Source organism: Eretmochelys imbricata, chromosome 24 (genome assembly GCF_965152235.1).
Source record: "Eretmochelys imbricata isolate rEreImb1 chromosome 24, rEreImb1.hap1, whole genome shotgun sequence".
NCBI lineage: Eukaryota > Metazoa > Chordata > Testudines > Cheloniidae > Eretmochelys > Eretmochelys imbricata.
In genome coordinates, this window is record NC_135595.1 from 6,320,461 (window position 1) to 6,331,809 (window position 11,349).

An 11,349-nucleotide genomic window follows, 5' to 3' on the forward strand; every position below is an offset into this window, starting at 1 on the left:
TAATCCAAGAACAGCTAGAAATATGAGCGCTGCAATCACACAATCGTTATTGAGGGCAATAACCTGCAATCAGAGGGTGACAGAGGGAGCTGGCTCTGTGCTGGTTGGCGTTGGGGTTCACCTGGTTCCCACGGGGGTGTCGGCCATGTCAGGAAGCTGCTTTTTGAAGTCAGCACTGTGTGCAGCGGGAGATAAAGAGAGCTTCCCAGAAAAGCTGCCTTTCCAGCTCTCCGCTTGGCTCGTCGAAGGTTTTGCATGTCTAGAGCACCCTTCCTTTCGCGTTACTTAATCAGACTCTCACAACCTGCAGCAGCCTGATTCTACAGATGGGGGGAAACTGAGGCACACAGCAGGGGGTGTACTTTGTCCAAGACTTTGGAGTGAATCAATGGCAGAACAGGGGATAGAACCAAGGCGTCCTGGCTCCCAGTCCCCTGCCCTAACCACTCAATACTACGCAATGGGTGTGAAGACTCCCAGAGCGACAAAAAGAACCCAGGAGTCCTGACACCTAGTCCCCTGTCCTGACACTGTGGTGATAAGTGTAAAGACTCTTTGCCTTTTGAGAAGCATTAAGGAAGGTGTCGCCTGGTTAAGAGGCTGCCATTTTTTCTGCATTTGATTCTAAGTTGCTTATTTCGATTTAGCATCAACCTATTTCTGAATAACTTTAAGCTGAACTGAAATAAGCCTCGCTCACGCCCGACTAGGGGCATCTACACAGCCATTCGCACTGGTTTAATGAAAGCGCTTGAAAACCTCACCTTGCTGCACATTGTCTGTAGGCCTTCATTTCCTTAACTAACACTGGTTGCCCAGTGGTTTGCCTTGCTAATGAGCAACCTGCTGGTGGGGAATCAGGGGTGGGTAAGGACAGGGAGGGGAAGGCAAAGAAACTGAAGCCTGAGCTCTTTGCCTCTGCAACCAAAACCATTTGCCAAGGTCACGGCCAACCTCTGAGCAGCATGTGTTGTTTTCCTTCCCCAGAGGTACCTGGGCCCTGTTTGTATCTAGAAAACCAGCCCTGCTGCAGGTAGCAATGCTGTCCATTAACTTTCACCCACGTCTCTGGCCAGGCATGAATGGAGAGTGAGCTCTCCCATGGGATCCTAACGGGGCGAGGGGGACCTGGAGGAGCTAATCGGGAACGGTGTGGATATGGCAGGAGCCCCGTTGCTGTGTGGTAGCTCTTGGCACGTCTCCGCCGCTGTCGAGGAACTGCGTGGCTGGTGGGGAGGCTGGCTCGGTGGACCACGCTTTGTCGCCGGGCGTCTCGCTGTGAGCAGGAACAAAAGGGTCTTCTCCTCCCCATGCCTGCCTTCTGATGCTGAGCCCTTTCCCCCCAGGGGCCGGCTTCCCAGGGCTCAGAATCAGCCCAGCGCCCTTCCCGCAACCTCCCACGTCCACTACGGCTATGTGGGCCAGGTTTCCCGGTGGGCAGTGCCCTGGCCTGGGACTAAGGAAAACCTGAGTTCTTTGCCGAGAGCTGCCAGTGACCTTGGGCAAGTCGCTTCCCCTCTGTTTGTCCTCCCAGCTTTCCCTAGATTGTAAGCTCGGGGCGCGGGGACGGCCTCTCACTAGGTGTTTGTACAGCACGCTGTCTACAAACAGCAGTCGCTAACTCGTTCCCAGACCTGAAGACACGCTCTGAGTAAGCTTGAAAGCGCGTCCCTTTGCAGGGGCACCAAAAGGGGGCGGAGGAGGGAGAGGAGCGAGTGAGGGATGAGGTCTTGGGGGAAGAGGTGGGGCAGGGACTCAGGGAGAAGGGGGGGGCAGGGTTTAGGTGCCGGTGGCCCCCTCCCCCACTCTATGAGAGCTTCCACTGCTCCTGTTTCTTTTGCAGACAGAAGTTGGTCCAATGAAAGAGATGACCTCACCATCTTGTCTCTAATATCCAGCCCCAGGGTGAAATTACCTAGCGCATGGCGGTACGCTGCCAACCGATAGCACCATGGGGTCCTGCAGTGGGACTATTTCCCCACCAAACGTTTTTAAAGCCAAGTTCGGTAGCTCAGGAAATAGACTCCCCTGAGTACTGCGTCCAGAACAGAGATGTGCTATAGTTCAGTGAATTAACCATTGGACCTGTCTACCATGGAAAGTGGTGGCATCTCCATCTTTTGATGTCTTCTAAGTGTTTGGATGCCTTTCTGGAAGAGACGCTTTTGTCAAACACAAGTTATTGGGTTCAATACAGGAGGAACTGGATGAAATTCTCTGGCCTGTTAGCCTGACCTCCTGTATATGTGCTGTAATAGTCTCTTCTGGCCTTTAAATCTAATCTTTGAATGTAAAGTGTAAGTCATTCCTTCTTGTCCAGAGCTCTGAAATATTCAGCAAGAAGATCTGGTGATTTTTAGGCAGGGGTGAAGTTCCACTTAATTGATGCTTAAATCTTTTCAAGCTCATCTCTTTCTTGGCCCTAAATCATTTTGTATTGCCTTCTGCAGCTGTTTTATTCTTTTCTGCAGATAAGCTTTGCAGCATGGATTTCAAATAGACGCTGGCTTGAGTGAGATTTTAAGCCCCTCCAGGCAAGGAGTTTCTGCACTGTTTTTGCTAAACACACTGTTGGGCACATGTTGCAAGCAGGTAGTAAAAATTAAGTTGTGGGCAAAAACTGGTTGAAACATAAGTAATGTGGCACTTCCCATCCCAAAGCATTTGAAATGATGGGCCTGATCCTTCTCCTACTGATTGCTTTTCTACAGACTCTGATCCCTTATGTATACAATCACTTTTGGGGTAGCAGAAAAGCAGATGCCAGGGGTGGGACAGAGACTTTTTCTTTATCAAGGGTAATCAATTACTCTTAAGAGCAAGCTATGGGACTTTTAGTGGCCACATAAAATAGACACGACTTTGGAGGGTTAAAGTTTCCATTTTAAAATATCTTTACATTTTCCATCACAAATTATTTGCTTAAGAGAAGGTGTTATTTTGAAGATGCCCTTAATAGAGATTTACTGGGGAAGGAGACCGTCAGTTTTACAAACCTTGCTCCTATTTGGGAAGGTTAGTTAAGCACTCAACTGATGAAAATAACATTCCTGCAATCATGTATGCATCTTCTCATTAATTACGTGAACTCTTAATTTGATGCCACCACTGTTGTAACAGGGTGTAGGTCTACACTTAAAATGCTGCACTGCTTTCATGAAGCCCCTACCTATGCTTTCTCCTGGCAGCATAGGTAATCCACCTCCCAGAGAGGTGATAGCTATATCAACAGCAAGTTTCTCATTGACTTTACTGTCTACAGGTTAGGTTAGTTAAACGGTGTTGCTCACAGACGGTTGACTCTTTCCACATCCCTGAGCAATGTTGTTATACCAACCTAGTTTCCAAGTGGAGACCAGGCCAGTATGCAGTGAGTTAAGTTGGCTCTCTTCAGTACGGTCACCAATTTTAGTAAAGATCGCTAGCAAATCAAGTACATAACATCCATACATATCATCTTCTCCATCATCCTAGTATCTGAGCACCTCGGTTGCTAAGGGGTTTAGCCTCAGTGCTGAATTAGGGGAGTATTATAACAGATTATCTGCAGCTTTGGGCAAATCTCTTAGTCAGTGGCAGAACTGACTGTAGAGCTTTCATTCAGACCCTGAACCACAACAAAAATACACCAGAAGGAACTACTAAATCATCTCATCTGACCTCCTGGATAACTTGTATCCTCCCTCTCTGCTTGCGTGAGATTATTAGAGGACAAACGACCTGTGAAGGTGTTAGTCTCCATGTTAAAAAAGCATAGAATCACGGTGACTTGCCCTAGGTCAAGCAGGAGGCTAGTGGACAGCTGGGAATAAAAAGGGTGGTCTCCTTAACCCTGGGACAGACAACACAGCACCCTTTCCATTGGATCCAGTAGTTTAGCACTTAAACAGCACTACTGACAATGGAACTGGACACAGGCCCCACTGACTTCACTGGAAATTGGAGGTGCTTTGGCTGTTAAAATAATCAAGTCACTGATAAAAGGCAGGGACTGTCACAGGCACTTACAGTTGAAAGTTTTGGCCTTTGTGTTGCAGACTATTCAACACAAGCGGTGGCTGCTGCTTCTCCTCCCCCCCCCGCAGTGGAATTGGTAAGGTGGTAACGTAGCACAACATCCTAATCACACCCAGCTCTGAAGCTTCACATCCGTTTTACGATGCCCCCCACCCCAACCCCAGTAGAGAAGCTTCCACCCAAGAATGAGGGAGGCTTTGGTTATTTCAACTGTCTTTATTAAAAATGTCACCCCACAGGGGTGGTTCTAGCATCTTAAATTGTACAAATATAAAAATTTTGCCAAACAAATACAAAAAACACAGTAGAAAAATTTCAGTACACCTGATTCGTGTCATGATAGGCTGAGGCAGCTAAGGCTTACGCAAGGTTGGTTCTGCCAAATACAGATGAACACATACTTAGGATGCGTAGTGCTGAGTTAATGAATACACAAGAGTGAAGAAAAAAAAGTGCTTTTTTCTGTGTAAGGACAGGACAAACCGGGAGGCAGGGGGGTGAGAAAAAAAACTCCCCCACAATCCCTCACACACCAGAAAACCTTCCCTGTCATTTTTTGGTTTAATGTTTGCCTAAATTCTGACAGCCTCCCTTCAGGCGGAGCGCCTTTTCCCCAGGTGTCTGGACGTTGCACAAGATAGTTTGGCCAAAACTTCTTCAAATGGTGCCAGAGAGAGCGGGTTTGAGACTTGTGCTTGGATATGCAGGCAAAGGAAAGCATGAGAAAATTCTCAGGGTTTGCCTGGGCCCAGAGAGGTTTGTTATTTCTTGGGCTGTCCTCAAAGTGCAATCCCAGCCAGACTCCTCTGTGCACCTGCTGAGGCCAATTAAACCAAGTAGTAGTGATGGCTGGGTTGGGGGGTTTGGGGTGCATTGGTTTATCTGCACAAAGGAAGATAAAAATTCAAAACGAAAGGACGGAGATAGTGATTCTTCTCAAAAGGATCATGGAGTTTAGCTTACACTGGTTTAGCAGATTCAGAAAACTCAAAGTCAAACAATAAATGCAACCAAAGACATAAGTCATATGACACCACTTTGAACTGATGGTATAAAATCTTGGCTTTTGAGACATTTGGACTGGATAACGTTTCATTTGCTTGTCAGAACAAAAAAAAAAAAGACACAGACATGCATAAATATCCCTTGCATATTTAAAAAACCCCACCACTTAAGTTCTTCCCCTTGATGACTGCTATTTGATCTCTTCACTTCTACCTAGTGCCAAGGCACAGGAGTGTTTCCACCAACACCCAAAATCCTCAATAGGAGGGTTGTAAAAAGCTTTGAGATTTATGGTGCTGGCTCAAGCACAAGTAACAATCCTTACAGAGCAATAAGTTTACAACCCTAAGCTAGCAGGTTTCATTGAAATCTTCAGACACTTACCAAAAAAACAAAACAAAACACTGATCATGTGTTCAAACACGACTGATCATCAGTACAGCACAGTAACAGATTCAAGGCACGGTGATGGTAGTTTTTCTGGCATAGAAGCTTTTTTGAAGTCAGAATCTGCTGGCTTTATGCCTCTCCCTAACAAAATCAACTCTTGTGTGCTCCCCACAGAGCACACACCTTTTCCACCCCATGTACTCCCATTACAGTTTCCATACAAGCAACTATTTATTTTCCAGGGAGATTCTGAAGGGCTCTGGAGTCCTTTTGAGCACTGGGACAAGGGCGAGCACTAGCTGGCCCACTGCTAAAAGCTCCTCCCCCCTGAAGGCGTCTGACCAACATGACATTTCGCTCGTCACATCAAGTCTTCTTAGAAGAAAGACCTTTACACATTTGCAGCCTTCTGTGCTGGCTGTGATTTTTTTCAGCCTGGTAGGAGCTGCCCTACCCCACACCTCTTGGGACATTTTTTTCCTGCATCAGGGCTTTGAAACCCCGTTCTGAACTTTGGCTAGGTATAATCACTGCAGATATAAAGTGAGTCCAGGAAAGTAGAAGAAACAGAGGAACAGCTGCTTCTTGGCCCTCACTGCACGTTGTTGTTACCATTGCAGGGATCCACCTGGGAAAGAAAAATAAGAAGGTCTTTAGACACTTGCTGAAGAGTACTAACATGTTAACCCTAACCAAGATATAGCGTCTCCCCTCACTAGAAAACTGTGGTCATGTGTTTAAGGAAACTGACTCGAGAAATAGGTTATAACTCAAAGCTACCCAGCTGAAGAAAGATGCATCATCCCCATTGGGCAGCTTTGCACAAGCAAATGCAGTGTGCTTTTAATGCATCCCTGGACAGATCTGCATCAGTATCACAAGGACAATTCATCTCTTCTAGTCTTGTCAGTTTCGGTCTTCCTGACAATACAGAGTAGGAGTCTAGCCATGTCTGAGCAGCCTTGATAGGGGTATGAATGCAAAGTTTCCCACCCCAACTAAATCCTAGTTTTCTGTTTTCCAGCTCTACTTCCTTTGTGGCTGAAACCAGCCAGCAAGAATGTCACCAAATCTCACCTCTGTGTAAGTAGGAGGAGGCATGAACTTGAATTCTGGGGCGTACATGAAGATAGGGCTGTCGAAGGAACTGTCGAAGTCATCCAGAAGGGGAGTGTTGGGGCTCTCCAGGCGGTGATCTTCAGAGACGATGTCCAGGTAGCATGGAGGTGCTGTAAGAAGAGGAGGAGAAGCGTGTGAGCCCTACAGGGTATTTGTGTAGGAGAGTGCTTTGTGATGCAATCCCAGTTTTAGTCCTGTTTTCAGGCCATTATGATGAAGCAATCCACTCTCCCTCTCTGCCCCCCCCAGCATGTTTCCTAGCACAAAGCTAAGGGCTTGTCTACACTGGCACTTTACAGGGCTGCAACTTTCTAGCTCAGGGGTGTGAAAAAACACCCCCCTAAGCACAGGAAGTTTCAGCGCTGTAAAGTCCCAGTGGAAACAGTGAGCCAGCGCTGCACCTCTCAGGGAGGTGGTTTTTGTAGAGTGCTGGGAGAGCTCTCGCCCAGCGCTCTGCCGTGACTACTCCGGTGCGGCCACGGCAGTGCCTCAGCGTTGCCGCTGTAGACTAGCCTTAAGACAGAGTGTTATTTCTGCATTTCAAGTGATGGCCTCAATCAATTTACTGGAAGGTTTCAGAGCAGCCACCCACACCGCCCCCTTTGCTACAGACTAAAGCAAGTATCCCCGTAACAGCATAGCACTCAGCTCACCTTCTGGAGCATCAGGGATATTGAGGTCCACCCAGCTCATTTCAGAGCTAGTCTGGCTAGCCATGCTGGAGCTGCGGCTGGCAAACCCAGATCTGCTACCGATGACAAGAGGCAGCTCCAGAAGGATCTTCTTGGAGCCAGGGACGCTGGCGTAGATCTGTACGGACAAGACCAGGATAGAGTTGGTTACTATATCATTATCCCGATACAAGATACAAGTGTCGGTGTCACATTAGAATTCCTAGTGAAACTGCAGTGATGTGGGGAAAGAACTATCGTACAGATTAAGTGTAATCCATCCTTCACTGGTCAAAGTGACATGAGCTAGTGAATCATGTGCCTATGCTCCCATATTCAGCAAGACTATGGATGTAAGGGACAGCTATACATGTCCAATTCCCTTAGAATGGCATCCCTCATGTTTACTACAGAAGTGAAAAGGAGTACTTGTGGCACCTTAGAGACTAACCAATTTATTTGAGCATGAGCTTTCGTGAGCTACAGCTCACTTCATCAGATACATACTACAGAAGTGGGCATCCTCTTAAAGCCGTATGGAGCTGGAATCCACACAGCAGTTAGACTAAGCCGGGAATAAATGGCTGCTTTGATAGGGAGACCCTTACCTGCAAGAAGTACTCCACACGCAGGATATTGCAGCTCAGGATGGATGGTTTGATCTTCTTGACCCGGAGAGTTTTACCCCGCCAGCTCTCAGACATGCCCGAGATGATGGGGTTGCCTCGGACGCAGGAAAGTTTCTGGGTCAAAACCTTGGTCTGCCCGTTTGCCAAGTAGGTATGCTTGGAAACAATGGCTGCTTTGGGTACCACAATCCGGGAGCAGATGTTCTCAAAGTCTGCGTTTATGCAGATATCATCACCTGGAAAAAGATACAGAAAGCTTAGTTATGGAGAAGGCCTAAGGTCTTAGCCAGACCAGTGCTGTGCTGTGCCCTACAATGTATTCAGAGCTAATTTTTACTAGTTAAACCAAGCAAGATTCATTGAGTAGGAAGTTCCCCTGATTCCCAGTCTGCTTCCCTTCACTCAGTCACATTGCATTACATACTCCTACTTATACCCTTTGGGCCACGTCCAGTTCCTTTCCCCCTCTTGCATTTTCAGATTTCAAATCCTGGTCAGTTGTCTCATCCCTCAGGAGCATTGCTACCTTCATACACTCTGCTTAGCCCTCCACACCCCCTCTTCCCTCACCATCCCACTCCCAAAGGAAAGAAACCAGATCTCACCTTCACAGAATCCTTTTCGGTCAATCCTGGCACTGACAGACACATGCCCATCAGGAATGAACATGCAGGACACCTTCTTGTCTTTCTTGGCAGCAACTGGCGACTGGAAGAGATTCACAGGGAGATTGTGTTACACAGACTGATCGTCTGTGTCCCCCTGCCCCTTCACCTACTCGGCTCCTCATTATTGGAAGTTCAGTGTCTGCCACCTGCCTGATCTTTGCCCTACCCTCATCAGTGTTTCAAACCTGCTGCAGTTTAATTTGTAACTCCAATTAATCCCTAACATCCTGCATTATGGATAGTAGATGAGACTCACTGATGCCCAGATGGCTGCCCTCTAGATGGGCTGTCTCATGAAGCAGAGTACTAAAACAGCCCTCATGGGAAGTCTACACTCTGACCAATGTGGACCACAGCCCCAGAAATAAGTGTTTTAATCTGTACTTTGCAATAAAGCCAGTTAAAAAGAGATTCCTCAGGACAGAGCTAACATCCTTTTCTAAGAACCTGAGTCACCACATAGCTCCAGCAACTAACACCCACATGCACAGATACAGCCACCTGATAATTACCATTAAGTCTGGAGTGTTGACATCAACAGGATCCATGACCTCAAAGTGCTGCTTTATCTCCTGAGTGTGACAGGATGGGCGATCCAAGAAAGCCTTAACCCAGTAATCCACACAGCCATACTTCCCTTTGAATGAGGTCCCCAGAGGCCTGCAATACAAGAGGGCAGAAGTGCCTGTTAGAGACACACAGGATAACTAGAAAGGAAGGACTTTTAACAAGAATATGATTTTTACTAGCCACTTTTGGCCAATACCTACCCCTGGGGAAGCTCAAATCCAAATTTGTATTCATATTTGTTGCCAGGTCTCAAGATCACAGAGCCATCCTCATCTAGAAAGAGGAAAGAAAAAAGGAATACATTAGAACATACTTCCAGACTGAGATTTTAAGGAGAGATTTTTGTCCTGTTTCACAATTGTAATAGTCAACGCAGCTGTTTCGTTGCTACAACCTAGCTAGGAACAACCGAACACTCTACTGATGCCCTTTTGGAAGGGGCGTAATATTGCAGATCTAGGCTTGACGGTACTTTAACAACTCTACCCCCTTACAACTTGCCTGCAGGATGGATGGGGAACGTCCTGTTACAGAGATCCAAGAAATCCATACGCTTGCCAACAATCTAAACTTGTAGTTCCCTACGGTGACACCTATTCTGCCTACTGGACTTGCTTATCAAAACAGTCTGTACCCACAGCTCTTCCTAGGACTCAAGAGAAGCCAGCCATTGAGACTGAATCAAAGACTAAAAAAGACTACTCTGTCATTCTGAGCTGCTCCTACAGTCTTGGAGGTTACTCTCCTACAGGCATATTAATATCTATTACTGTTCTCTACTGGCTAAAATATCCACAAGGCTTATAATTATATCCGCTTTTTTTCCTTGGCAATGTAATGAGTATTAGTAGCTAGAGTTTTATTATTAAATGGAAATTTCAGCACTAAATTCTCAAACTTCAGTGAGATTCCCATGCAAGGTTACATTTTGGATCTTAGCCAGCTTAGGTCTACAAGGGCATTTAGCACTTCCTACTGCCTTCCTACCAGAGAACTCCAAGCAAAGACCAGGAAGATGCAAGTACTATTTGATTCTGTATCCTTCCACCCAAAAACTCTGTGGCTCTATAACTGTATCAAGAAACCTCCTTTAAAAAGCCTGCAATCGTCAGTTTACGTTAGGCCTGTAGTTTTAAAAGAAAGCTCTAGTGGGAAACCCATAAGACAGAAAGAAAAGGAGGACTTCTGGCACCTTAGAGACTAACAAATTTATCTAAGCATAAACTTTCTACAGCTCACTTCACCGGTGAGTGAAAGCTTATGCTCAAATAAATTTGTTAGTCTCTAAGGTGCCACACATCCTCCTGTTCTTTTTGCGGATACAGACTAACACGGCTGCTCCTCTGAAACCACAAGACAGAGGCACACACAACAAAACGAGTCTTGAACCAAGGATCTCACCAGTGGGCTGATCATCCAGGGTGAGGACATCTTCATAGCGCAGATACTCCATCTCTTGCTTGCACTGTTGGGGTCCCTTGATCCAGACCACCTTGGCCTCCCCACAAGCCAGCACTTTAACTGAGCTGACTCGGGTGACTTCGGTCACTTCTACCAGCACACGGCCGGCTACCTTCTCTCCACTGCAGAAGACCTTCTCAGGCTCGCTGAAGACTATCTCAAAGGTCTTGATCTTCTTGAACACTACCATGATGACTGGTTGCAGATAAGTTTTGTTTCTCTCCCCAAAAAAGAGATTTTGTTTTTGGGGTGTTTTTTTTTTTTTTAAAAAAAAAACAACAACAAAACAACAACAAAAATCAGGAGTGGTTTTGAGACACAATCTAGAGGTTTTAGGCCCCTATGACTTTTTCTAAAGGTGTCGTTGCAAAACTTCAGAGAGCTTTTGCAAATAAATGCACCCTTTTTGGAGTTAAAAAAAAATGACGATTTAGGACAATTTTTTTTTTTTTAATAGCTGCAATCCTGGAAGGAGAAACAATGGCAGGACGGGATTCTCCCGGTGGTCAATCGTTCACCAGCAACAGGCAAGCTCCTTTCTGGTGCACCCTGTAAGGCTTTGAGCCAAGGGAAAAGCCGGGCACTGCTTTTATACTCCCTCTCCCCCTCCCTTCCCGTGTTGATCTCAGCGCTCCATGCTGAGGGCGCGTGGACAAGCGTGCTTGCCGCGTGATCAGCTCTCCCATTGGCCGCCGAGGCCTTGTTTACATCCCCACCGGCCAATCGCCGAGCCGACCGCGGAGCGTGGACACCGTGTGTAAGAGGTGCCGGCCTGGGTTGCGAGAGGGAGGAGTGGAGGAGAGAGCGACGGGGGAGCGG

General features: G+C 46.8%; 1 protein-coding gene across 1 annotated transcript; it reads right to left on the bottom strand.

The window, feature by feature from the left end:
- Window positions 1-4,213: 4,213 nt before the first annotated feature.
- TXNIP (thioredoxin interacting protein) lies at window positions 4,214-11,095 on the bottom strand. Its single transcript, XM_077840820.1, has 8 exons — window positions 10,471-11,095; window positions 9,270-9,342; window positions 9,012-9,159; window positions 8,437-8,539; window positions 7,811-8,067; window positions 7,185-7,341; window positions 6,490-6,641; window positions 4,214-6,040 (listed from the first exon to the last, which is right to left on the bottom strand). Exons 1-8 carry the CDS (start codon window positions 10,718-10,720, stop codon window positions 6,005-6,007), a joined length of 1,176 nt encoding a protein of 391 aa, XP_077696946.1. The 5' UTR covers window positions 10,721-11,095; the 3' UTR covers window positions 4,214-6,004.
- Window positions 11,096-11,349: the final 254 nt, after the last annotated feature.

Coding starts and splice junctions, on each gene's coding strand:
- TXNIP (XM_077840820.1), bottom strand. CDS start 10,720: ATGGTAGTGTTCAAGAAGATCAAGACCTTTGAGATAGTCTTCAGCGAG. Junction 9,160..9,269: donor GGATTTGAGCTTCCCCAGGG/GTAGGTATTGGC, acceptor CTTGTATTGCAG/GCCTCTGGGGACCTCATTCA. Junction 8,540..9,011: donor TCAACACTCCAGACTTAATG/GTAATTATCAGG, acceptor AATCTCTTCCAG/TCGCCAGTTGCTGCCAAGAA.